Source organism: Lygodium microphyllum, chromosome 13, assembly GCF_053477565.2.
Source record: "Lygodium microphyllum isolate KBCC chromosome 13, Lygodium_microphyllum_v1.1.10, whole genome shotgun sequence".
NCBI lineage: Eukaryota > Viridiplantae > Streptophyta > Polypodiopsida > Schizaeales > Lygodiaceae > Lygodium > Lygodium microphyllum.
The window spans coordinates 12,446,012-12,473,572 of NC_141147.1; the positions used below are offsets into that span (position 1 = coordinate 12,446,012).

At 40.2% G+C, this 27,561-nt stretch overlaps 1 protein-coding gene across 3 annotated transcripts in view; it reads right to left on the reverse strand.

The window, feature by feature from the left end:
• Positions 1 to 1,047: 1,047 nt before the first annotated feature.
• THO1 (nuclear matrix protein-like protein) overlaps positions 1,048 to 27,561 on the reverse strand; it is a 91,777-nt gene continuing 65,263 nt past the window's right edge. For 2 of the 3 annotated variants that reach the window (XM_087690763.1, XM_087690762.1), the window contains 12 exons: positions 18,389 to 18,460; positions 18,111 to 18,239; positions 17,955 to 18,020; positions 17,688 to 17,729; positions 17,474 to 17,590; positions 16,257 to 16,339; positions 16,036 to 16,102; positions 14,304 to 14,375; positions 3,235 to 3,285; positions 3,082 to 3,141; positions 2,470 to 2,628; positions 1,048 to 2,292 (listed from right to left, as the gene is read on the reverse strand). In XM_087690763.1, the coding sequence (XP_087546889.1) occupies positions 1,981 to 2,292; positions 2,470 to 2,628; positions 3,082 to 3,141; positions 3,235 to 3,285; positions 14,304 to 14,375; positions 16,036 to 16,102; positions 16,257 to 16,339; positions 17,474 to 17,590; positions 17,688 to 17,729; positions 17,955 to 18,020; positions 18,111 to 18,239; positions 18,389 to 18,460 (1,230 nt within the window). In that variant the 3' untranslated portion in view covers positions 1,048 to 1,980. The remainder of the gene's footprint in view (positions 2,293 to 2,469; positions 2,629 to 3,081; positions 3,142 to 3,234; positions 3,286 to 14,303; positions 14,376 to 16,035; positions 16,103 to 16,256; positions 16,340 to 17,473; positions 17,591 to 17,687; positions 17,730 to 17,954; positions 18,021 to 18,110; positions 18,240 to 18,388; positions 18,461 to 27,561) is intronic. The other variant, XM_087690764.1, reaches the window with a different exon arrangement.

A 27,561-nucleotide genomic window follows, 5' to 3' on the forward strand; every position in this document is an offset into this window, starting at 1 on the left:
GACATGAGGGATTGGGAGCAAATTAAAAAATATATTAACACTCTCTAAGACACCTCAAAGGTGCATAGGGCCAAACCATGTAACTCAAATTTTCAAATACAATCTTCTTTGGGTGCCCTTCACACAAATGAACACCTACTATTAAAGCTAAAGAGGACCTATTTGCACCACCCCTAGGATGCTAAACCAAGGGTCCAATCAAAAGGAGTGAACCCCCTTTCAATGCTCTGTATCAATCAAATATGACCCAAGAACCAACCCATGCCATGCCCTCATCTATTACTCAATTTGATTCCAAATTTGCAAACCTTTTCGACACTCATTACCATGCAACCCGGCAAGTTGTCGAGTACGTTCCCAAGCTGACTAGAAACTTGCATTTGGTGGAAACAGACTTAAAAGTTACTACATAAAGTGATGACCCTAAAGTAGCCTAATACTAAAAGACTAAAACTCTTCTATGATGGCTTTCCCACCCCGATAACTACCCAATTTCCTTCTTTCCTATTTGATTTCATATTGGTGATCTCACCAATTGTGCTTTGAGTTGTGCTTGCATGATCCCATCTATGATCCACATTTTGGATTCCTAGAGACATTTTGGATCCCATAGGCTTTGATTCTAGGGTCAGCTTGGATTGTGTAGTATTTCTCCCATGGGCTTGGTTTTGGATTGCATACTAGGTCCACAAATAGACTATGACAACCATTATGTTCAACCATCAAACTAGCCCCAATGTATACATGAGATTGCTTATAAAGAAGCCTTTGATGAGCTTTAAGCACCATTTTGGAGTACCCTTCATTGATGACATCCTTCAATTTTAAGGTAACCCTAAATTCAGACATTTCAAAAAAGGATTCCCAAGGTTCATAAGAAACCAGTTCAGACGATGATGCAAATTTCCTACACTTTATCTTCCTAAAAAATATATTTGTGGATGGTAGCTTTTGAAAAGCTGTTAAAAGTTGAGGGTAGTAACAAAAATGTTATGCTCATATGCTTACTTTCTTACATAACAATCGCAAGAGTTTCATCAACTACCATCATTAAACTAGTGTGAAGTCTATATAGCAGCAGAAAGAAAAGAACTTGTGAGTGTTGTCTCTATCATGAATGCTGAGATGACATTGGTCTAAAGACGCCCATACATATCTTCATCTCATTTAAACATTTGAAGTCAATGAAAAAACCAGTTAAAGTCAATATTGAACCAAGGACCACCAGAATCAAACCAGTGTTTTCAGATCTGCACGAATACTAAAATGGCACCTACAGGTAGCTGTAAGATTCAGTTGGTTACCATCTCTACGTAAGTTATTGGAATGTTAGTTGAATTTTTTCAGCTGCTGACAGCAGCTGCTGCTTGCATAGATTACATACTACTCGATGCCTGGAAAAATTCTGTTTCATATAGGTACAGAATAGAGCATCAGAAACAAACCGGGGCCTTGTTTACCATATGATATAGCTTCTGGGGCTGATGCAGCTTTCTTTCAAGGAGAGAAGCTCCTAGTCCCATCACCAGAAATCGGGTAGGGAGTACTCCAAGTAGAGTGATCTCTCTCATCCTTCCGTTTCAGTAACACAGTGAATGAAGCCTTGATAAATGCTCTTGCAACTCTAACATTGACCAGATATACGGGCAACAGCATGACTCAAAACCATAGCAGTCCAATGTGTTTTGACTCTCCCGCATTTTAACCCACCAATATACTCCAGACTTGACATATAGAAGACCATCATTTAAACAGTCCCTTTCTTTTCTTTGTTTTTGAGTATTTCCGACCTGCTTTGTCAAAGTCCATCATCAGTATAATGAAGGGTTTCTCCAGCAAGTTCTGCATAGCTGTCATATGCAGGCATGTTACTAGCAAAATTTTCACACCCAACTTGCAGTCATATCCAAGGCATAGGCATTCACAAAGTTGTCGTAGGCAAGGCATTCTACTGCAGTGAACACTTGCATGCCACCGTACTTATGATTCCACGTGAGCTCTTTTTCTTGGGGGCTTAGAAATGGCAGAATCAGCAACAGCTACTTGTGCTTTTTGAGCTGCACTGTCAGTTGGGCTGATGGTGCTGCCATCATGACCAACTTCAGGGCTACCCGCAGCCGAGGGAATCTCATCTGCCAAACCTTCTGTATCAGAACCCTGTTTTTGACTTTCATCTGGAGTAGGAGCACCACTAGGGTTTGCTACAAACACATCTGCATCCATAGCAGTTGCATCTTCCAAGTCATTAGGTGCTGGGCCATCATCAAGAATTTCAGCATGCCCACTTCCCTGCTAAGAGCATATAAAGAAAATACCACTGTAATTTCTTTCAAAAACTGGTGTCAGCCTGAAAATCCCTAAAATATCAACATTGACACATTCTACTGATTGGAGAACACTACTGTGAACTTATACAGTCGTAGGTCAGGTATTCCAAAAGGTATACTACTTGGATGTCGCATGACATACTGTTTTTGAATCTTCGGCATTGGAATTGCTCGCCTTATCCTCCTCTTTCTTCAATGATCTTTGTTTGGCTTTGTCAACAGTTTTGCCATATAATTTTCCACGAATCTCAGGTGGCAACAGTTCAGGTGGCACAACACCCTCCACCCCATGATCTGTGAACTGCAGAAAGTCAAACAACATGGCTTATCAACAGGCAAGAATACAGCACACTTGGAAAAAACTTCAATATAAAGCTTATCTGCTAAATAATCAGTGGATGCTAAGGTCAGAACGGAGTGGATATAATTATGCTCATAATTAGGGATGAGGATTGCTGACACTTGACAAGATGCTCGTAAGCTTGGAAGAGAACACCCCAACTAAACCTTGGCCATCACGCCTTGCACAGTTAAAATATGCCATGATACGCACATTACATTAGAACTGTGACTAACGGCATGATTTTGGCAGAAATCTCAAGGATACAAGCATACCAAATGCATCATCTGGGGGAAAAAAAAGGTGCATAAAATCTAACCACAGAGTTGACAGAAAAACACACATTCCTCTGCAAAGCTTAAGGCTTAATTATGAATCCACTCAATGACTTGAAATGGCACAGAAGAATCTCACCCTGCAAAAAGCGTCAAGATCTTGCCTTGCAGCAAACCGTAGACCTTTCCAACAGTACACCTGGGCATATATGAAATAGTATATTGACAACTGAAAATTCAACACTGCTGACAGCTGCTTAGCTCTAGAAGCAAAGATTCAAGGATTTAGTACCCGGTTGTTTTTATGATGATATTCTGGTTCTATCCCTGCGGTCACATCCATCTGGAGGCTAAAACAAAAATCATGAGAAAGTATACTTGTAAACTACGCAAGTATACTATGAACAGCCTTAATCTTGTTTCAAAAGTTCTGTTGGTTTGTAAGGCTTAAGTTCTAGACATAGATTAAGGTATGCAAAGTTTCCACCTTATTATCACAACATTGATGTCAAATGTAAGGAAACAAAAGACAGGTTGAAAGATCTTTTTTTAAAAAGCCGATTAGTGTCTGAAACTTACGGGCTTTCCAAATACAGCCTTTACATTTTTTTAGCAAAGTTGGCCACTGTCAGAGTTTCACAAACCTTCTTTGAGTTCATATTCAACTTTTATAGGCTTAAGTTTAGCTACTTGGAATGGGAAATGGCATAGGAACAGAGGGGCTCCATTCTTAAAATGGTGAGGGATCATTATTTTTTGGAATAAAATTAAGAAATTCATTATTCTGAAATAAGCATTTAACAAGTATATAAAAGGACTTACAAAGGATCACTTTTAAAGACCATGTTACACTAGTAAACAAAAACGAACAGTGCACTATTTCAGGTTGAGAGAGAGAGAGAGAGGAGGGGTTATGAGCAGGGACTGACCTATGAGACAAAATAGATACATTTGAAATTCAAGGAACTATCATGTTTCCCAAAGTAGAATAAGGAACCATATCCCAAATCTGATGCATAGCCTAGCGGTTAGCACTTGGCCTTGCTATATGATTGTGTGTTCAAGCCCCATTAGGTGCATCACTTAGTTGGACAGGGTCTTGCCCACTCGAGCTCTCAGTTGGTGCTCCTCCCTGGTCACTGAGGAGGAGGGTCTCAGTGCCATCAAGCTGATATATTCAGTCAGGTTGCAAGCTATCCTTTCTGGGTAGAGAAAAAATGTCTCTGTGGCACTTAATTGCTCCCAGCTAATATTTGGAGGGAAGATGGTCCCCCTCCCCCCCAAAAACCACCAAAAAACAAAAGAAAACCCTGGGTGGGCATGAAAAAAGGATTAAAGAAACAATAATCTCAAAGAAAACATCTAGCTAGGAAACAACAATAACTGAAAGGACCAAAATTATTAGGAACCTGATACAGTCTAGAACTGATCTGAGATGTTATTGGGGAAGGGAGGACCGATATCATCCCATAATCTCTCACAGGTCTATCTGGGCTGCTCGATGGTGTGCTAGTATCATCAGTATCCTCTGATAGTGCCTCAAGTGGGAACGTGGACCAACAAGACTCTACATCTCTCAGTGACCCTATCTAAGGTGACTCCCTATGGAAAATTCACAAGTCAATCTGGGGTCTGCTCTGAAGTGTTGGATGTAGCTGCAACTCTAAAAAAGTCAGTAAGGATGTGTGTCGTGTGTCCTTGAGAGAGAGAGAGATTAACATCTATGTAAGGCCTGTGAGACAATCCAGAGTACATCCCTATCTAATGTCATCTCATCAGTAAAGTGAAAGATAACAATAAATAAGTGGCAATAGACAATCTGGAAAGAAGAGTGGAAAGTGACTGTGAACGGGCACAAGTAGCAGCTAGCCAAAAACAATTGTCCTATGTCATCCTATTCTACAAGGTGCAATACAAGACCAGTTAAAGAGATCCAGCATTTCAATTTTGCACGATAAGAAATTTATGACCCAACAGATTGCTTTCCAACATGCATAAGCAGAGGAATATCATAGCGGCCAAGATGAAAAGATTTCTCACAAAGGATGAAATAGGACTCAGTATTCTCCTGCATTGACCTACCTCACTTTCAGCGTGGACTGCCTATCATAAAGCTCCTATAACCTGCCCCTTGCTGGTCTCAATTCTGTATACAACCCTCTATCAGCATAGATGCAAAAAGTGCAGCCATGCGGTCAAAGTGGGAATGGGGCTGAAAACAAAAACATGTAACATTCACAGCCAAGTACTCTTTGTGAAAAAACACGGTTCCCCCTAAGAGACATGATTCTCAGTTATGAAATATGCTTAATATTTCTAGTAAAACACACCACCATATTCACAAGAGGGCACATAGCCACTCTACTGGCTCAGCATAACAAGTACGTTGGAGGCTGATTAGAGCAGAGACTCACTACTTGTTATTGGATTGCTATACGTCTTATCAGAAATTCTCTCCACTTTTACTTCTTGTGAAACAACCGAATTATATTGCATCAATGTACACAGAAGGCAATGTTCAGTAAGCTACAAAGACTGCTACAGCGATCCCCTAAAAAAGGTAGAGAGATCAATAGAGGAATCACCATAGACACATGAATTTGAGATTTCCAATTTGTTCAGAAAGCCTTGAATTTGACCCAAACAAAGAAATGAAAAGAGCTCCTCAAAACACAAGGCAAAATCCTAAACATCCACAAAAAATTTTCCAAATCAGTTGGAAGGGAAACGAATCCTCACAAACACACACTCACACTTCTTTTTTGAGGAAAGAGTTGAATGATTGATATCAACGTACAAAAGATGTTATGTTCAGTGAAAACACTGGTCAATTTCATGAAGTAAAAGGAAATAAAACAAAGACTGCTTAAGCAATCTCCCAAAAAGGAGTAAGAATCAAAAGATGGGTGTCCAAAAACAGCACAATTGTGAGATCTTCATACTTCAAAGTGCCCACAATGCTTATCAAAGAGGTGTAAATAAGATCTCAATTCTCAAGGCAGTAAGAACAATGCCAAAGAGCCAGAAGTGCTTCCCAAAAGCACCACTGGGAAATAAAGCTCTCAAATCTGGGGAAGCAAAACAACCCCTCACATATGTGCACACATGTTTTGTTTTTTCGGAAAAAGAGTTGAATAATTCATATCAATGTAAACATGATGTCATGTTCAGTCAGAATAAAATCAGAGGCAATCAAAAAAAGTGAATATGTTTAGTGATCAATTTCATGAAGTGAAGTGCGATCAAACAAAGACTTCTTATGTGATCTCTGGAAAAAGAAGAGTCAAAAGACATCTTCAAAAATAGTATGATTGCAAGATCTCCAAAGTGCCCCATAGTTGCTTCTGTACGTAGTACAGACAGGATCGTACCATATGGTCCGTACCGTATAGTACCATACATATCCATACGGATTCATGTGGAGAAACAAACTACTTTTTGCCACTGCATCAGGGCATGTTGACTGGTTGACCTGCACACGTTCTTGTGTGTTCTTCTGCACGTTCCGCCTGTCTAGCGTCCTTTTCCAGCCAAGGGACCTTGGATCCCAAATGCCCCCAGTCCCTTCCCAGGTGATCACACCCCCAGCCCCCTTGGAACCCAATTTCCAGACTCCCATACACTTTGGCCCTTCCACCTCCAACAGCCCCTTGGATTCCAGTCCCCCTTGGATTCCATTCTTCTCCACCTCCAAAAGCTTTGGCCCTTCTCCACACTATAAACTGAGCCCTTCCCCTCCATCCTCACCGTACGAAACAAACAAGCTTTCAGCCTTCTAATCTCCCTCTTCTAAGCATCAACCTCAGCAAACACTCACACTCCCCCCCACAAAAAAAACCCTCCCTCTTCAAACATCAATCACTCAAGTAAATGGGATAAGCACAACACAAAGGAGGCCAAAGCCATGCAGCCCTTGTGCCTAAATGAATAGTTTTGGCAAAAGGTCCATGGTATTGTGTTGTGCTTGAGCAATAGCAAGGGGTCCACCATGGGCCTTCTCATTCACTTCTTTAGAGTAGCAACGATGGAGGTGTAGGCTTGTATAGTGGTTACAAAGACAAGGCATGCACACCTTAGAGATGTAGCAAAGAGATGGAATGTATACATAACCCCATCCATGGTTTTGCAATTTTAGTGCATCTGGCCGCCCCATCATAGATGACAAATAGCTCCAATTAGATCAGCTTGCATACTTCACTTGTGTGTTGCCCATAGATGACCATCGCGCAAAGTTGGAAGAGCCTGCGTGCTATCCAGATCAAAGAGGGCATGTGGCATTTGTTTCTCCCACTTGTTGGAGGAGAGATTCAATTGTAGAGCCGCAGAATTTTGGCCATGCACTAGAGACTTTTTAGCCCTTCACCCACAATTGCTATTCAGGTGCAAAAGAGAGAAACTAGAGTGCCTATTCTTTCATACACAAAGATTTACAATCAACTTCGCATGCAACAATTAGAGTTGCTAGTCTATTGCTGCACTAACTCGCACATGATGTAGGTGATAGTTCGTATGGCCAGTCCCAAGAAGCAAACACTAAACCACAAGTCCTGAAACTATATACTTAAATTAAGTTTGTTCTTTCCACCTTCATGCTTTTCAATTTACAATCTTCACTTTATGTGTAGGTGAATGTCAATACCTTCAAGTTGATAGGCAATACTCTTACGAGTGTGTACCAGGAGGTTGATAAGAAGGAGGAGTTGATCTTTGCAGAGCTCTACAAACACCCAATAACAGCTGGCACTTGTGACATCGACAGTCAACATGCTCATGGATGAGGAGTTTGAATAGGTGGCAATAGGAACTTGGTCATTCGGCGCCCTTCGACATCAACGATAAGTGGTCTGAGTAGTTTGCAGACATAAGCAGGGGCTCTAGTAGCTCCAATCTCATGCCTCAAGATGGCATCTCCTTGCCTAGAGAGCCATTGCCTAGCAAGCCATCATTTAATGATAATGGTAACCTCATTAGTGAGGATGGGTGTAAGCGTGTCTCACCATCTGCCTCCAAGAAGTCTTCTTAAGACACTCTTGATGAGCAATCTAATGCAAATGGTACTAATGATGATGATATCCTTCCAACCTCCACATCTCTTGTATCCACTCCCGTCTATGTAAGTTGTAGTGTATCTTGCATATGTGGCCACCAACATATGCCATAAAGACTTTGGCTTGTAACCTCATATATTCATCTTATATGCTCTAATGGCATTGCTATTTCAACTTTAAGCGTTCTATCATTTGTAGGTTTTTTAAAATCGAGTTTTCTTTTCGTATTAATATCATATTGTACCTCATAAAATCTTGAGGTACCATTTAGTACTGTATTTCATCATATTGTACCATATTCTACCTTTCATATACCTAACAACTATGAAGCCCCCAAATGCCCAATATCTCATTCAATCAAGGAAGTGTGACATCAATCTCAAGATGGCAAGAATGATGCAAAAGAGCCAAGCAAAGTGGCCCCATAGAGCATGACATATTGTGTCTTATTCTGCCCTACAATAGACACAAGAGGATACCACCAAACAAACTTTGCAAGTGAAACAAGCCTTCCTTCTCAGATGATTTAACGCAATTTACAGCAAGCAATAAAATTCAAAAATCCGAAATTTATACTTTGCCAATCAATCTTGGATAGCTGACACCTAATTGGCGTCAACAACTGACAGCAACCCTCCCATGGTAGAAAATGAACAAGAAACCAAGGTAGAAGCGTGCAAAATCTATGCACATGGCTGAGCCATTAATCTCAAAACTGAAAAGAAACCATAAATCTTCCACTTAATAATGAACAAACTCGTTATCTTCATCATCTTCATCCATAGCTTCAACCATTATACAAGAACAAAAGGGAAAAGAGAAATTTCTGCACAAAAGACAGAGAAGAGAGGAGAGAGAACAACTTTTTGCACCATCAAAAAGGAAATATGCAATTGGACAAGAGAGAGAAGGGAAAGAGACACATAACCACTCGTGCACTCCACCCCACCTCTTCCCCAAAAAGCACACCCCTTCGTATTTTATTATTTCTTTGAAACTTTGATACATTTGATATTATAAGACCTTTGGCCTTTAATTTTGAGTATTCCTACCCTTTCCAAATGTATGCACGTAACACTTTTGTGTATACCATTTATTTATTATGGTGGATGTGGATGTGGCCCCCTCATATCTCTATCTCTTTTTGGTGATTTTGTAACAATGTACTTTTTTTTTTTACAAAAGATGAAATTGTGATATATGCATGGACATTTTTGTGCCTTGTTTTTATGCTTCTTTGAGTGTCATCATATTCCTCCCACACTGAAATGTGAAACGTCCTCGCGAACCTTGTCAAAGAAGAACCACTGTCTAACATAAACAACTTCTAAAATTGTTAGTAAAACAACTTCGATCATAAGGATGAGACCTAGCCATGGTAGGGTATAGGACTCCAAATCCATGACCACCAGAGTAAGGGAACTCCTATCTCAAATACTCCCACACTGAAAAAATTACTAGTCTTCAAAGGATAGGGTTTTGTCTTCAATAAGGGATCATGAGCACAACTCCTCCATTCCAATAGAGGAAAGAAAGAAAACTCCATCATGTAACCCCAAGGGAAATTCGTTAATACTTGACAAGGAGAAAGAGGAAAGCATGAAAACATGCTATTGTGAAAATGGGGTTTTTTTTAAAAGGATATATTTTAAGATTCTAACTTTTATGTTAGAATGTGATTTCACAAAATGTAGTTGAAGGTGGCCCTTGCAAATACAAAGATGGGGAAGGTAAAAAGAGGTTGAAGTGGATAAATAAAAGGCGTACAAGCTTGAGGTTAATGAGAGAGAGAATGAAAAGAAGGCAAGGCTAATGAGGGTCTATAGTAGTAGGGGCCTCTCATAAAGTTGTATAGGCAAAAAGGGAGAGCATGGAAATAACCCTTACTCAAATAGTATACACTAGTTCCTTAAATGTTATATTTTCAATTTATCCCTCATTTTTTTAAAGAGTAGTTTATTGAATTAAATGCTTATGTTTAAGTTAATGGTTTTCTCTTTTTATAAAAATGATTGAGGGTTAGGAGAAAATAAAATATTGCGTTAGGGCTAGGAATAAGATAAGAAAAATATATGATGAGATGTCTTGGGGCACAAGGGTGGGATGGCATAGAAGCTGGGGTGCCGAGTCGATTGTGGTGGGATAACCGACAAGGCTAGAAGGCATCGAGGGGTTGGGTGTTTGGTGGAGAAGGAAAGGCCTCCGCAGACAACCACACATCTTCTTCTTCCATTCTTCCTTCCCTTCCATCTTCTTCTTCTCTTCTCTTCGACCTTGTGCTCCGATTCTTCTTCTTCCCCCCGCAAGCCTGGTCCTTCCTCTTCTTCTTCTTTTCGGCACTGCTACCTTTCTTGGCAGACTTCTTCTCAGCCTTGGAAGAAGGAAAGAACGAAGGGCGTGTGATGATGTGTGATTTTAGGTGACGGCCTTGGTGTCCTCGAAACAACGTGCTTGGCAAGCTCCCCGAGCAAGATGGAGTGGACAGTCGTCTGTATCTCCCGTGATGTGATAGTGGGCTTCTTATCACAGGCGAGATGGGAAGCCTCCTGTGGGTGAGCTTCTTGAACATGTTGTTGATGAAGGAGGTTGTGATGCCCATAGCCTTGGAGGAGATGCCGATGTCTGGATGCACGTGATTTAGCACTTTACAAATGTGGATCTTGTAGCTCTCCTCCAACCTCTGAGCCTTCTTCTTCTTCTTTTTCTTCTTTGTCTTTTTCCCCTGCCAACGCACCAGCAAGAGCTAGAGGTCCAATGACCTCTCACGGTTCAGCAGCAGGTGGAGCTCTCGCAGATCAAGAGGAGGACGTCGTGACCGAGCTTTGGCAACAAGGGCACCTCTTTTATCATCTTCACAATTACTAGTGGGGGAGGATTTGGGTGGCACGTGGTGTGGCGGAAGAGAGCAGGGCGAGTAGGCGATGAACAACCATGTGTCCTCCGTTGGCAGGTCCCCCAGTAGCATGTGGATGCTGCTCTCCATGTCCTCCTTGTCTCGTGTGCAATCCAGAAGGCCGTCAGGTTGTTGGCCATCATTTGTTGTAGGTCCTCTCTATCTCATAGGATTAACTTCGTCCCCTCTATTTCTCTCTTTGTCCATCAAAGTATGATGTCAGATGAAGTGTGCGTCTATCTGCCTACTTTTCGATTCTGGGACGCTTCTTCTTCCTCTTCACAATAAGAAACATGAGTCTTCCTCTCATGCTCAAAAGATCTGTGTCATCTACGTCATCTCCTCTTTCTCCTTCTTCTCCTTCTGTCAGGACCAGTGCTCTTGTGCCTCTATGCGTGCCCCTCTTTCTTTCTCTTCTTTTCTTCATCATCATCTTCTTCTCTCTCTGTGTTGCTGGTGCTTGTATTTCCTTGTTAGTCTATCTAAAGAACATGTAAAGATAGGGCGAGAGGCAAGCAAGACCGAAGATGAAAACGACATCGTGCTTGATGGTGAGGGAAGGCCTGTGAGTTGCCATTTTTACTCCCTTTCCTCCTCCTCCCCCTCATATTGCTCCTTCACCTTCTTGCTTTGGAGGCCACGATCTGCGCCGCTTAACGAGCTCTGCAGTGTGGGCTTCTTGTTATTCTTCTTTTTGCCATCTCCCCCCTGATATCTATGTTAGGTTGGATTTTCCCGTGTGAGGAGGAGGATGGTTGTTGGCTTGCCGTATACCAAATAGGTTCCTAGATATTCTTCAATTTTGGTGTGTTTTCCTTTCATACAAGTTGGGCTTAAAAGAGCTGAGGGATAGGGATTAAAGAGGAGTGGAGGAGATATGAGAGAATGTGGTGAAGAAGATGGAGCACGATGGCTACAATAAAAGCACTCTTTCTATACTCTCTTCCATATTGCTCCAACGCTGTGCTCCACAAGGAGAGACCTAATCTTCTTTCTCTTAAATTTTGTATTGTCCTACTAAGTTCCAATATAGATGTGGAATCTTGACTACTCCATTATAATCTGTATGCTCTGCATCTCTTCATCATCTTCTTCTCCTTATTACGCTAGTAATTCTGAACTATAGGACAACTATGGAGAAGCAAGAAAGGAAGAGATTTTCAAAAGATACATGTGTCTATTTGTCCTTCTATACTTCTCCTTTGCCTCCTCCTTCCTATTCTTCTTCTATTCATCTATCTCTTTTTTTTTGCATCAAATTTCTTCAAACCTTCCCTAATACACACTTTTATCTCCTAAGATTTTCATATTTGCATTCTACTTCTCTTCAAATACTATAGTACCATCATTGCTCCACCATTAATGCAAATTATTGCCCTGAGAAACTTTACTAATTGTAAATCTTCGTCCTTGAAATTCTCCACCAGCATTGAGATTAGCTTTTTCCCCAGCTGCGCACCAAAATGACAGCAACCCTCCCACGGTAGAAAATGAACAGGAAACCAAGGTAGAAGCGTGCAAAATCTATGCACATGGCTGAGCCATTAATCTCAAAACTGAAAAGAAACCATAAATCTTCCACTTAATAATGAACAAACTCGTTATCTTCATCATCTTCATCCATAGCTTTAACCATTATACAAGAACAAAAGGGAAAATAGAAATTTCTGCACAAAAGACAGAGAAGAGAGGAGAGAGAACAACTTTTTGCACCATCAAAAAGGAAATATGCAATTGGACAAGAGAGAGAAGGGAAAGAGACACATAACCACTCGTGCACTCCACCCCACCTCTTCCCCAAAAAGCACACCCCTTCGTATTTTATTATTTCTTTGAAACTTTGATACATTTGATATTATAAGACCTTTGGCCTTTAATTTTGAGTATTCCTACCCTTTCCAAATGTATGCACGTAACACTTTTGTGTATACCATTTATTTATTATGGTGGATGTGGATGTGGCCCCCTCATATCTCTATCTCTTTTTGGTGATTTTGTAACAATGTACTTGTTATCTTTTTTACAAAAGATGAAATTGTGATATATGCATGGACATTTTTGTGCCTTGTTTTTATGCTTCTTTGAGTGTCATCAACAACTGGTGCCCCTTGCAATATTCCTTTAACTTGTATTGCACTAAGTTGAAGTACAATGAGATATTGACTGATCTCCATCAAACTTCAATGCAGTGGGCTTTCATAAATGACCTCACTGAGGAACAGGCACACAATTGGATTCTTGCATACAGGCCAAAGCAAATGGGGATGGAGCCACCCTTCCGATCAGCTGCAATTTCTTTCATAACAGCTGCTGATCCACTGCCCAGGTCTTCAATTAATGTGGTCCCAAGGTAACTAAATGAACCCCAATTACTGATGTAAATTAGGGTTTGACAGAAGTAGACCGTTGCTTCCCTTCACAAAAGGATGGAGTAGCTAAGAATAGCTAAGGGAATGTCAGAGAATGAGTGGAAGCTAAAGAGAGAGATATTTCAGAATATTATCACCGGAAGGGGCCCAAATCTACTGCCACCACCCACAGGACATTCACCAAATCTGTCACTTACTGCCAAATGATGCCAGAATGACATCGCCTAGTCAGCTCCGCTGTCGCAAACCCCTATGAAGCTTCAAAATGATGTTGCCTGCTGCAATACAGCCTCCTAGAGCTGTTGCATGCTGCCCTTGGCTTCCATGGTAGCTGGAATGCTCTTCTACAGATGGCACACATGACCTTGGTCCTCAACCACATCACCAACATAATTAAGGTTTTTTTCTTTTTGGCAATAAAATATGCTTGTCTTGGCTCCTAGACAGCCAGTAGTTTAGCAAAGACTCTACTCCGATCAATGCTTTCCACACACAAAGAGTTGGCCTGCTGTGTTTGCCGAGAAATCTATTGGAGACGCACAAGAATCAACCTGGTACCTTGCCCTCAAAGTGGCCAAATACTATTCCCAATGAAAGACTGTCCAATCACCAAAGGCTGCCCTTGATATTTGAGAGCACAAAGCTGCAAGCATATGAGACTAGAACAGCTTCTGTTGCTCAAACTTTTCAACACTGCAGCTTTTCTAGCCAATATATGATAATATTGGGAATATTCAAATCAGCATGCATCTTTGGGGGGCACACTTTGGAAGCAACCATCAGCCAAACTCCCTTCCAATTCATCTTAGCTTTCTAAACAATCATCATAACAAGACAGAAATGCTTAGCATAAACAGAGGCAACTGTTTACCTTGGTAGAAATGCCCCAAGGACTACTCAATTCTAAAACTTCTGAACAACCGAAAATAGAAAGAAACCTCTTAACCAAAAAAAGCAGCAGCTGCCACAATGTTTACTGTAAAGATTTCCTTTCTGGTAAACCATAAATGCAAAAGCCTATATCATTTTATCTTCTACACCTGAGGCTTACATCATCTGCAAGGGGTTTCCAATATTCAGACATAGGTGGCATCTTTACTCGTTGGCCATCTGTCAGAGCATCCTGCATGCACAAGCAAATACTGTATAAGGTAAAAGATGTATATGACAGGATAGAAAACACACAAAACAATCTTAATCTCAAGGGTGACCTTGGCATCTCTAGTGAACAAGCAATCAGGAAACTACACATGATCCACTGCATATTCTTTAGTAACATCCAACAATCTACAATCTACCAGTAAACTATGAGCGTATCAATGTGTAAGGAGCTGAAACTAGAGAAATCAGGTGTTTAACCTGAGCAACACACCTCTGGAAGCTTTCTTCTGGGCCTACTTTTTCTTCAATCATGTGCACTAGCAACCTACTTCAGTGACCTAAGATGGATCTACAGGTGTAATCCAAGAGCTGAACCTGTATGTAACCCTATAATCTCGTTTACACCCTTCTCTGCCCGATGTTTACTCCCATCTCTTTGAAATTAAACATCAGTCTGGCTAATAGCAGTTTTTTCTGGAACCCCTCTATTAAAGAAATGGTAGGGCTTAGATTCCAGCTTCCCCATGGAAGCTTGGCAAAGCTTGAGGCTATATCCAGTGTGGGCCTAGTTCAGAATCAGATACTTACATGAGACTAATGGGAGTGTTTTTGCATTCTTATCATACAAGTTCATCTAGCTGCTAAAGTTTCTTTTACACTATTTAATATCTACCTTACTAAGAATTTTATTATATAAACAACGATATGACCTCTTGCATGTCTGTGGGAAAAGCTTCCTCCCACTATTATGGTTTATCCACCCATTCTGACATGCATCATTAATGTTTAATGTTGAATATGTTTCCATTGTGTCAGCATGATCATATCTCTGAAAATGTGTGCGAGCATGTGTGTCCACCAAGTCTTTTTTAAAATCCCTAAGAATAGAAGACTGAATAGCTTGAATATTCAGCAGGTTATAATAATGAGCTGAAAGCTGAAACTGGATCCAGGATTTGCTCAAGCTTTGGCAACTTTGCATCCAAGTAAGGCATACTTGTTGACAGACCTTGATATAAGATATGTGGGGATGTGCTTGATGGTCAAGGCAATGTGATTCCTTTTCACAAATAAGATAAAGCTCACCGTTTTACCCATCCCAACCCATCGTGCACTGGCAGCTTGAAGTGGCGACCACCAGCCAAGTGGCAAGGGATGGACCAGCCACCAAGTGCTGGTCTGCAGCGATGGAGTAGCTGCCCTGTAGCAGCCAAGTACAAGTCTTTCATAATCAAGTGGTTGACTGTAACAACCCAGTAGTGGGACACAACACGTGGGCCTGGGTGGCCATGGTCAACGGCCAAGCCTTGTTTTAGTCAGCAGGGGTCATCTGGGGTGTGGAGGCAAGATAGTCTCTGATAACAGGTTCATCTAAGAGCTAAATAGCAAACTCTTTTTAAAGGGATATATCATCTACACGGAGTTCAAAAGTTAAAAGGACAATTCAACAGATGCATCAATATTTAGCCTTTCTAATGTATTGTTATCATGGTGCCCAGTGCATGATAGCATGAATTCTTACACATCCAGAAACATTTCCACAAGCAGAGCTCCAAACAATTATCAACCTTCTATTAGAACTTAAGTCTGAGCTCCAAATGGTTATCAACCTTCTATTTGAGCTTAAGTCCTACAACTGCGATCAACCTTCTATCTCGTGACATTAAAGGATAAGAAAATACTGGATTTTGATCTGCCCATCTCCATAACTGCGATAATTCCTTGTTTCCTAATCTCCACCGTGTTTTCCTGATACAAGATAACGTTAGAAAATTATCATGCACAAGCATCAAAGTATTAACCCTCATCCACACAAAGAAATTCAAAAAGATATTTCTATTTGCTGCTATCACCCTCACTCCACAAGAAGTAGTGTGCAGATCAGCAACAAAATGAGTCTGACCTTTTCTTTGGCTGTTCTTGACTTGATTTCTTTTCCGAGCTAAATCTCTCAAAAGGTAGGCATCCATCACGCTTCCACCAAACCTGTTAAGTAATGTCACACAATCAAAGCATTGCAGTAGTCGTAGAAACATTTTCAGCCTGTCAAAGTTCACTTCTCTATTATTACAGACTTTTCAAAGCATACTCTTGCACAATTGCTCCACTATATAATGATTCTACAGTATGCCCTTGTCAAGTAATTCACTTGTGACTACAAAGTGTCGCCCTTTCACATGGGAGATTTAAGTATGGAAACTTACAAGGAACAGGCATCACAAACAAAATAAGCAATGCGGGGTAGATAAGAAGGTTAACAAAGTCCCCGAGACATGATTGGGACGCAATACTCTTCTGAAAAAGAGATTGCATGAGGAAACTTAAAAAGATCGTGTTTACAAGAAAGAGGCATTAGACAGAATAAGAGATATAATGAGGCTTCTCAAATCCTTGAGAGCCTAATGGGAAAGAAAGGTGTATGACTATATTGCTGTTAAGTGCATCATATTACAAATGAAGGTGTGGGATGACCCGGTAGTATTCAGAAAGCTGGCAAAAATTTCGATCATTAGGATAGACAAATCTCTGGACAGACATACATGAGTAAAATGTCAACCAGTTCAATGTCAAATAATAATTTTCAATATTATCAGCAAATGCATAGCTATTAGAAACATATTAAATTGGTGAATATTATGCACATGTTAAGCACAAGCTTGAACTTTTTCTCAGGCACAGCGCATTTTCATAACTGCAAAGACCATGAGCAAAGGATTGCATAAGCTCACAGACAAGAGAGCTTCATTTCAAAGACTTCGAAGTACTTGCAAAACGGCTTGAAATATAGCAACTGTATATTAAATACAAAAACATCTTAAAATATTCAAAATGCAAAAAGGATAGAAATTTTGAAACATGCCTACAAATATGAAGCAAGTAAACTTGTTGAAAACGAGTTTTTGTGCTTTTCAGTACTTCGTTCACCATCTTGATCAAAGCAAACAAATTCATCCTAAGCACTTCACAATTCATCTCCTTGAAACATGTTTTGAGGGGACACTTAGAGAGACCAGCAGCCACAAACTCAAAAAAATAAGAAAACCAAGCAAACAAGCCTGTGTTAAAGTAAACTGGTGGATTCCACAGCTCTCAATAGCATGCATCAAGCATCAAACTCACCCAATTTTGTTCACGCTCAAGTATGTGCTCAATGCTGGCAAGAAACTCTTTCCCTCTGGGAGGGGTTATCTCCAGCAGCCTATTTACACGTTCCTCCAAAGATTTCACTTCCTCCCTCTGTCAACATCCATACTTCTGTAAACAACTTGTAAAAGATGGCATAACCACCACAACAAAAACTGCAACTTTTCCCAAGCCTCTTGGACTAGCTCACCAGAATATCTCGAGGCCCTTCCTTGTCAGACTTACTTGGACTCTGACAAATGCAAACAAGGAGTCCACATTTTAGGTAACTAATCAGAAGCAACTACATATATAAGTTGCAACAAAAGTCTAATAAAGTTTACAGCTAAAAAGCAAGTTCCAGATGATCAGCTAAGATTTACACATAGCATTTAAACTAACACACTGCAGGAAAATCAACTATCTGGAATCCATGACATGAGAAATTGGCCTTGTAGACTAAAAGCTTACCAATTACCTTTAAATAATCAAAAATTATGAGACACTGAACCAGAATATGACGCCTGAATCCTGGATCCTTCAACTGTTCAAAAAATGACATGAAGACTAAGCTAAGCCATGATAAGAATCATGACAGCTTCAGTACATTCTCAATTTGACCAAGCTTAAGTACCTCCAAGCTCATTAGTTTGCTACTTGTAAGATATTTGATGTTATAGGCCGTGTTGTCTCCCTCATCCAAACGACTGGAGCTTTCATCATCATCACCCAGTGGTTGTGCTTCAAATGTGCTGAGAACAACCTGAATGAAGAGGCATGATATAACAAGATGGTTCTGATGTATAAACAAGTGGCAGCGAGCATTAAGCCTCTGAAGGCCTGGGTCCATTAAAAGTACACAAGGTATAGATTAGATTGCATTATAGTTAGAAATAAATTTCAGAATTTCACCTCAAGACTTGCTGAAAAGTTCTGCCACTTGGCTCCATGTTGAAGTAAAACTGTGGGATTACAAAAATATTCCTGCAATATGAGAGAGAGAGAGAGAGAGAGAGAGAGAGAGAGAGAGAGAGAGAGAGAAGCTCAGCTCATAAAATACCCCACCAGATTCTTGTATGTTTGCCTAAAAACATGACCCCCTAAGAGCTTGGTATTGAAAATCACTTCAGTTGATACAATAAATTCTGTATTTATTACTTAATATAAGAAACCCATGGTGGGTATAAGTTTCTTTTCAGAAGAAAAGTTTATTGCACAGAACTTCACATAACTTACATTATTGTGTAGCAAGGTCATTTTGATTGCAGTTCGTACTGTACTGATAACTTCATAAATAAATAGCTACAGTTTTGAAAACTTAACTATTCACTTCATAATCAAAAACTATTGTTGATTGCATGCCGGTATATCTTGGATATCTTGGAGCCATGTTTGCACCCCAAAATCCATGGGAGGTCGGACTGTTTTGGATGTTGAGACCCATATAGCAGCCCTTCGTTGATCTCTTTGTCAGGCAATATGTTTCTTTTCAGAAGAAGGTTTATTGCACCAACCTTCATGTAACTTATATTATTGCACAGCAAGGTCATGTTGATTGCAGATTGGTCCTGTACTGATAACTTCATAAATAAATAACTACATTTTTGAGAACTTAACTATTCACTTCATAATCAAAACTATTGTTGATTGCATGCTGGTATATCTTCGATATCTTGGAGCCATGTTTGCACCCCAAAATACATTAGAGGTGGGGCTGTTTTGGATGTTGTGACCCATATGGCAGCCCTTCATTGGTCTCTTTTTCAGGCAATCTGTGCTGATCAACCTTGGACAATTATTGCCCAATTTTTACTTGAGAATCGAGGCGTTCAGTATTGTAATATAAAGATTCATGGTTTGTGGTGGCACATGGCTCAGTCTCGATGGTTGATGCCACTCCCTTGTCTCAGGCACAGTGATGTCGTTCTGCACCATCAAACGGGTCTTTTAGGTCCCTCGTGGCTATCATGATGTTTGGGGAAAGGTTTCCAAAATTTTCCAAGATCAACAACCCTTTCCTCGCCTAGATTTTGAATGTCCCTAGCAAGATTGGAACCTTGGATGGCATTCGACTCTTGAGTCTTCTTCAATTAATCAGATGTATCTCATGATCAAAGATCACTCATGGTTTGTTGGAAGCGATAGGGACGTAGCTCGAGCAGGAGTGAATGAGTGAGTGTGACGGCTTGAGAGAGTGTGAGCACAGTGAAAGTACGAGACGATAAGAGTGTACCAACAATGTGTTGGTACACAAAGAATAAAATGTATTTGTACTAGCACGTAAAGGGTGCGTTCACATGTACAATGTGAGTGTACTATACACAAAGGTTACCGGGCCTTTATATCCCAACAACCTCCCGCTTAAAGGTCCGATATGAACCTCTAGCTAACCAGCTCCCACTAGACGAATGCAATGCTCGTGCTGCGATTTGCTTAGACTTTTAGTGAGAACGTCTGCAGGGTTACTTGTGTTTTAATCTTGGTCAGTGTGATTTGACCATCTTCCAGAATCTGTCTGATGAAGTGATATCGCACATCTATATGCTTTGTGTGAATGATACATGGCATTCTTAGCCAGATACACAACACTCTGGCTATCACATTCCAAAACTGCAGTACCCATAGACATGCCAAGATCATCTGCAAGTCTACTCAACCATATAGCTTCCTTAGAAGCTTCAGTAACTGATATGTATTCAGCTTCAGTGGTACTCAGTGCAACAATATTCTGCAACCTGGAACACCAAGAAACAGCCCCACCAGCAACTGTAAAGACATACCCGCTAGTGGACCTACATGTGTCCAAGTCACCTGCCATGTCCGCATCACAATAACCCTACAAACTAAGTGCATCCTGCCCATAGCAAATACTTTTTCTTTGTGTACCCTTAAGGTATCGAAGAATACACTTGACAACCTCCCAATGTGCTTTGCCAGGATTTTTCATAAACCTACTAACAACTCCCACTACATGAGCAATGTCTGGACGAGTAACAACCATAGCATACATAAGAGAGCCACAAGCTGATGCATAAGGAACTCCCTTCATAGCATTTGCTTCCACGTCATCTTTCGGGCTATTGGCTTTGCTAAGCTTGAGATAAGGAGGTAAGGGTACCCCAAAAGGCTTAGCTTCAGCCATGTTAAATCTGTCCAGTACCTTTCCAATGTACTTTTCTTGAGATAAAAACAACAATTTCTGCATCCTATCTCTACGAATCCTCATGCCCAAAATATGCTCTGCATTCCCCAAATCTTTCATAGAGAAAGCTGATTTCAGCTGATTTTTGAGAGCATCCAAGCTAGTCTTTCTTTTCCCAGCTAGTAACATATCATCCACATACAAAACGAGTATGATGGGACTGCCATCTGTATCATTTTTCATGTACAAGCAATGATCTCCATGGCTGCGTGTAAGCTCATGAGATAGCATAAAAGTATCAAACTTTTTGTACCACTGCCGTGGTGCTTGTTTCAGCCCATAAAGGCTGCGTTTTAGCTTACACACCATTTGCTCTTTTCCAAGAACTACAAAGCCCTCGGGCTGTTTCATGTAGACTTCCTCATCAATGTCACCATGCAAGAAAGCTGTTTTTACATCCATTTGATACAGCTCTAAATTCAAAACAATAGTAAGAGAAAAAAGCACACATAAAGTGGTTATCTTCACAACAGGTGAGAAGACATCTTGGAAGTCAATCCCTTCCTTTTGTGCATAACCTTTGGCAACTAGCCTTGCCTTGTACTTGGGTTTCCCATCAACTATCTTGACTTTGTACACCCATTTGTTTGGAAGTGGTTTCCTTCCCTTTGGCAATGACACAAGATCCCAAGTATCATTTGCATATAGAGATTTAATCTCTTCCTGCATAGCTAGCTCCCACTTACTGTTGAACTCACATGACTTGGTCTCTTTGTATGTAAGAGGCTCACCCTCATCTGTAAGCATCACATAATGCAAGGAGGGGTCAAACCTATGTGGTTACCTTCTTACGCATATAGACTTGCGTACCCAATGATCAACATTTTCAAGAATTGGGTCTACATCTAGAGGTATATTATTTATTTTCAGCATTCATTTGCTGCTATAAACCATTTTCAACATGCTGTTCATGCTGTACAGCACCTTCATTTTCATTTACAGCACTTGCATTTTCATAATCAGCAAGCCTATTGTCACAACTCTATAGAAACAGAATTTGTATCCTTTTTCATTAATTTGTCTATATAATGATTTATTAAATTTATTTTCCTTTGCACTAAATAGATCTAAAGAAAAGTGCATTGGAGCTGGCCACTGATGAGTGGTTACAGGTTATAGTGGACCATTCATCTCTCAACTCTACCTTCACTTTAGCTTCCATGGCAGCCATAGCCAACTACACCCTGTCAACTTGAAACTCTTATATCTCACTCCATAGGTCAAATATCCTAAAGCTTCATACTAGAAAAGTGTTCCCTATCTCTAGAGCTTCTTCGTGTCACTTCAATCACTAACATCTGTTGAGATGAAAAGCTCAACACATGCGGACATTGATGATGGACCGCCTGGTTAGATGGGTCCACACATCTACACTTAGCACGTCAGTGGTCATTAGGGTTAGAGAAAAGATAGTTCACACTTCCACCTATATGGCCGATTGGGCGCCTGTGACCAGAACTCACGCATATCAGGGTTAGACTCGCACACAGAAAAGATTAATACCTTGAAGTGTAGGCTAGATCCACCAGAACAGACAGTTACAATCAACAAGATGGCATGATCATGAAATGCTTGTATAATGTGCATGTGTGGGCTGAAAGCTTGAAATGCACATTTCTTTGCATAGGAAAGTCACATGAAGATTCTGATGCCGTTTTTGCGATGTACACGGAAAAAGCTTTCATATGACACCCATATTGGGGGAATCCCTAAATTTTAGGAATTTTGTGAGTAATTTTCATTTTCAGCTTTAAGTGTTCATTCTCTTTTATATTAAATCTCGAAAATAAGTGAATATCATAATTGTTAAGCATACTACGTTGTTCGGGGCATTTACAGTGGTATCAGAGCTTTGGCTTGGTCCTCACCCCAACACTGGTAGTGCTTACAATTATAAGTTTGTTTGTTTTCAGCCCTTGCATTGAGTACTTGAGCATATTTTTTTCTTAAGAGTCTCAATGGATCAGTCGAGTGCTATCCTTCAAGCCCTTCAAAGTCTTAGAGAGGAGAATCAGCAAATTCGTAACCAACTTCTTAAACTAGAAAAAGTTGAGAATCCCAAAGAATTCAAGGAAAGAAGCCCATCTGCTTCAAGGAGACAAAGCCATACCAATGAAAGGAGCCGATCAAGAAGTCCAACTACTTGTAAGAGGCAGTCCCATTCTACTTGAAGACAAAGAAAGAGATCGCATCGAAGCTCATCCTCTTCTTCAAAGTCATCCGGCACCTACTCTAATGGACCCTCTTCTAGTGACGAAGAGTCACACCCTTCTCGTGGAAGACCTCATCATCGTCAAAGGCATCGACATTCTTCACCCTCGTCTCCATCTTCATGCCCATCAAGCACTTCATCATCTTCAACCTCAAGATCCAGGCATGGACGAAGGCATAAGAAAAAGAAGAAGACTAAGTCACTATCTCAACTTCAAAAGAAGATCAAGTTCAGTATGTATGATGGTTCCCGAAATCCTAATCTTCTTCTGAAGTTTATTCGTCAATTTCAAATTTTGTATGGTCGTGACAAGTATAAAGAAAAAGAAAAGATTAAGTTTGCAGCTTTACATTTAACCGACTTAGCCCATACTTGGTGGACGGGGTTCGAATATGATCATGCTGTCCCAAAATCATGGCGGTCCTTTGTTCGCATGATACAAAGCCAATTTCTTCCTGTTCATTTCAAAAGAGATGTAAAAATGGAATGGGATCGGCTTTGGCAAAGGAAAAATGAGTCACTTGGTGACTATACCAAGAGATTTTGGAAGCTACTTTTGAAGGTCAAACATTTCAAGAAGATCAGCAATTCGGAAAAGCTTAGGAAGTTTCAAGGAGGTTTGCATTTTAAACTTCGTACTGCTCTTAATCATTATCATTGTTCTAGTCTCAGGGAACTCATTGACCATGCTGAGACATGGAAAATGGAGCACAATGGCAACAAATCATTCCAAAAGAATGATAAGAAGAGAGTAGCTGATGATGAGGAGTATTCAACCCCAAATGAAGAACAAAAACAGCGGCAAAAGCAGCCATCAAATCAAAAGAAGATAAAGCCCTATGCACCTCGTAATGCTCCTCAATTTTGCTCCAATCTATACCTACAAGCAAAGCAACTTTCCGAAGAAGAAAAGCAACGCTTGTGGACAAATAGGCCACATAGCGAAGCAATGTCCAAACAAGGGACAAAGCAAGGTTTCTGACAACAAGCCTAAGTTGCCAGTGAAAATCAATGCTATCAGTGATGTAGTTGCAAACACAACTCACACTCCAGAGACACGCAAATTATTAAAAGCTTGGGGACAGTTGCAAGGTAAGCAAGCACTATTCTTGTTAGATCTTGGGGCGAATGAAAATATCATTTCCTTGCAATTAGCTAAAGAGCTTGGATTAAAGAATGAAGAGATGGACACTCCGGAAGAAGTTCGCCAAGCTTTAAATGCTGATGAAGGTGACACAGTGAAGACTGTGACACCCTACATTGGCAAGCTCAAGTTTCAAATTCAAGGCTACAATGACGAAGATACCTTCTATGTCGGAGACCTTGATGGTTGTGATGTGATTCTTGGCATGCCCTGGAATCATAGAGTAGATTCAACCATCTTCTCTCAGAAAAAGAAGGTAGAACTCACCAACAAAGGCAAGAAGTACGAGATCCAAGCTGGAGTTTCTGGAGACACTATACCTATGGTAAGCCATATGCAAGTCTCTAGAGCAATTAAGGATTGTGCTCAATGTTGTTTGCTTTATGTCACTGATGTAAAAGATAATATGAATGCTGAAAACCAAGAGCGACTTCAGCTCTTGGAAAAGTATAAAGATTGTTTTTCGGAAGATCTTCCTTATCAGCTTCCCCCAAAAAGGCCAGAAGACCATCATATTGATATTATCCCGGGCAGTTCTCCTCCTAATATAGCACCATACTGTGTGAGCCGTGCTCAACAAGAAGAAATCAGAAAGCAAGTCAAAGTCCTACTCAACCGTGGGCTAATTAGGCTAAGTAGCTCACCATTTTGTTCACCAGTTCTTCTTGTTCAAAAGAAAGATGGCACATTCAGGATGTGCATTGATTATCGAGCCCTCAACAAAATCACTCTGAAGAATCGGTTTCCTATTCCAGAATTGACGACATTTTGGATCGTCTAGGAGGCTCAAAGGTTTTCAACCACATTGATCTAAAGAGTGATTATCATCAAATTAGGGTAATACCACAAGATGTACACAAAATTGCTTTCCGCACTTCATATGGTCTTTATGAATTCTTGGTGGTTCCTTTTGGATTAACCAACGCACCAGCCACCTTTAATCGAATGATGAAGCGCATCTTTAGAGAGCATCGACAATATGTCGGTACTTTCTTTGATGATATTCTTGTCTTTAGAAAGAATGAAGAGGAGCATCATCAACACTTGGAAATTGTTCTACAATTACTTCAACAAAATCGACTCTTGGTAAATGGTAAAAAGAGTGAATCTTTCATGCATAAAATAAATTACCTTGGGCATGTCATCTCTTCTGAAGGGATTCAGATGGATCCTGAAAAGATCAGGATAATCCAAGAATAGCCTCATCTTCATGATGTGCATGAGGTGCAATCGTTTCTTGGCTTATGCTCTTATTACCGCCGCTTCATCAAGCATTTTGCACATATGGCTTCTCCACTTCATGACCTTACAAAGAATATCTCTTTCCAATGGAAGGAAAAAGAGAAGGCAGCCTTCACAAGGCTGAAAACAACTCTTACTTCTGGACCTGTTATTATCATTCCAGATCTCGTAAAACCATTTGTGCTGGAAGCAGATGCTTGCGGTGATTGTATTGGTGCAGTGCTAAATCAAGAAGGCCATGCCTTAGCCTTTGAAAGCCGCCGTCTAAATGATGTGAAGACAAGGTATGACATTTATGAAAATGAGCTCTTAGCAGTGGTTCATGCTTTAAAGATATGGAAACATTATCTTTTAGGCAATGAATTCCTTATTAAAATTGATCATCAAAGCTTGAAGTATTTCAAGACTCAAAAAGCATTTGCAGGAGAAACATGCAAGATGGGAAAATTTCTTATCTATGATTCATTTTCAAATTATGTACACTCCAAGGAAACAAAATGTAGTTGCTGATGCACTTTCTAGAGTGCCTCGCATTGCAACTATTACAGTGGCTCATCATGAAGATTTTCAAACAATGAAGAATACTTATGATGAAGATACTGATTTTGCAGCAATTTGGTCAAATTTACAGCAAGGAGGTTTTCTCATCCAGATTATTCCATCAAAGACGGTTACCTTCTCATGAACAATCGCCTTTGTGTCACTCTTCCTGTTCGACAAAAGGTGCTTAAAGAAAGTCATGAACCCCCTTATGCAAGGCATAGAGGGAGGGCAGCCACTCTAAGTGCAATTGAGCGCTACTTTTATTGGCCAACATTACGAAGAGATATACATAACTTCATTGAGGCTTGTCAGGTATGCCAAAAATCCAAGTATGATAGGCAGAAGATTCCAAGATTGTTGCAACCTCTTCCAGTGCCCAAAGATCCATGGGAATCTATCACAATGGATTTCATCTTAGGTATTCCAAGAACACCTCAAGGTCATGATATGATTTGGATCATAATTGATAGATTCAGCAAACAATCACATTTTATTCCATGTCATAAAACATTGAAATCTGCACAAGCTGCAAGGCTTTTCATTCAACATATCTTCAGATTATATGGTATGCCTTCTGAGATCATTTCAGATAGAGACTCCAAATTCACAACTTTTGGCGTGCTTTATTTGAGAATTTGGGAACCACTTTAAAGTTCTCCTCAGCTTTTCATCCTCAAACTGACGGCCAAACAGAGGTGATGAATCTTACTCTTTTGGATATGTTGAAAGCTTATGTTAGTGAACATAAGTCACAATGGGAGAAATATCTTTCATTATTGGAGTTTGCTTACAACAATACAGTGCACTCATCTACATGGAAAGCTCCAAATGAAATAGTACAGGGTAAAGTGATTCCTCCTCCAATTATTCGCACTAAAGATAAGATTTTTGTTGCTGATGAGTTTGCTTCAGATTTAAAAACCGCAATGGATCAAGTTCGAGCCACTATCAAAGTTGCCCAAGAGCGACAAAAGAAGCAAGCAAATAAACGAAGAAGACCTTTGGCTTTTGAAAAATGTCAATATGTCTTGCTAAAGTTTGATAAAAGCAGGCTCAAACAAGGTTCCAGTCAAAATTCATCTTTTCCAAAGCTCTCCAGTAGATACTTTGGACCCTTCAAAGTGATTGAGAAAATAAATGAAGTTTCTTATCGACTTGAGCTTCCTGCTCATTGGAAAATACACAATGCTTTTCATGTAAGTTTGCTAAAACCTTACATAGGACCAGAACCAAAGGAACCCATTACTGAAGATCCCTCAGAAGTTGAAGAAACAGAGCAACTCTTGGAACCTGAACAGATTTTGTTTCACAAGGATCGAACCACGAGAAGTGGCCTTGTGAAACGAAAATTCTTACTAAAATTCAAGAATCTACCCACAACAGATGCACAGTGGGTAGACGAAAAATTCATGAAGGATTACCCAAACATTCTTCAGCCATATCAAGAAGCTTTTCAGTTGAGAACAGCTGAATAAAAGCCAGAGAAACAAAATTTGTATCCTTTTTCATTAATTTGTCTATATAATGATTTATTAAATTTATTTTCCTTTGCACTAATTAGATATAAAGAAAAGTGCATTGGAGCTGGCCACTGATGAGTGGTCACAGGTTATGGTGGACCCACGCGGTGGGTTAGAGAAAAGATAGTTCACACTTCCACCTATATGGCCGATTCGGCCCCTGTGACCAGAACTCATGCATATCAGGGTTAGACTCGCACACAAAAAAGATTGATGCCTTGA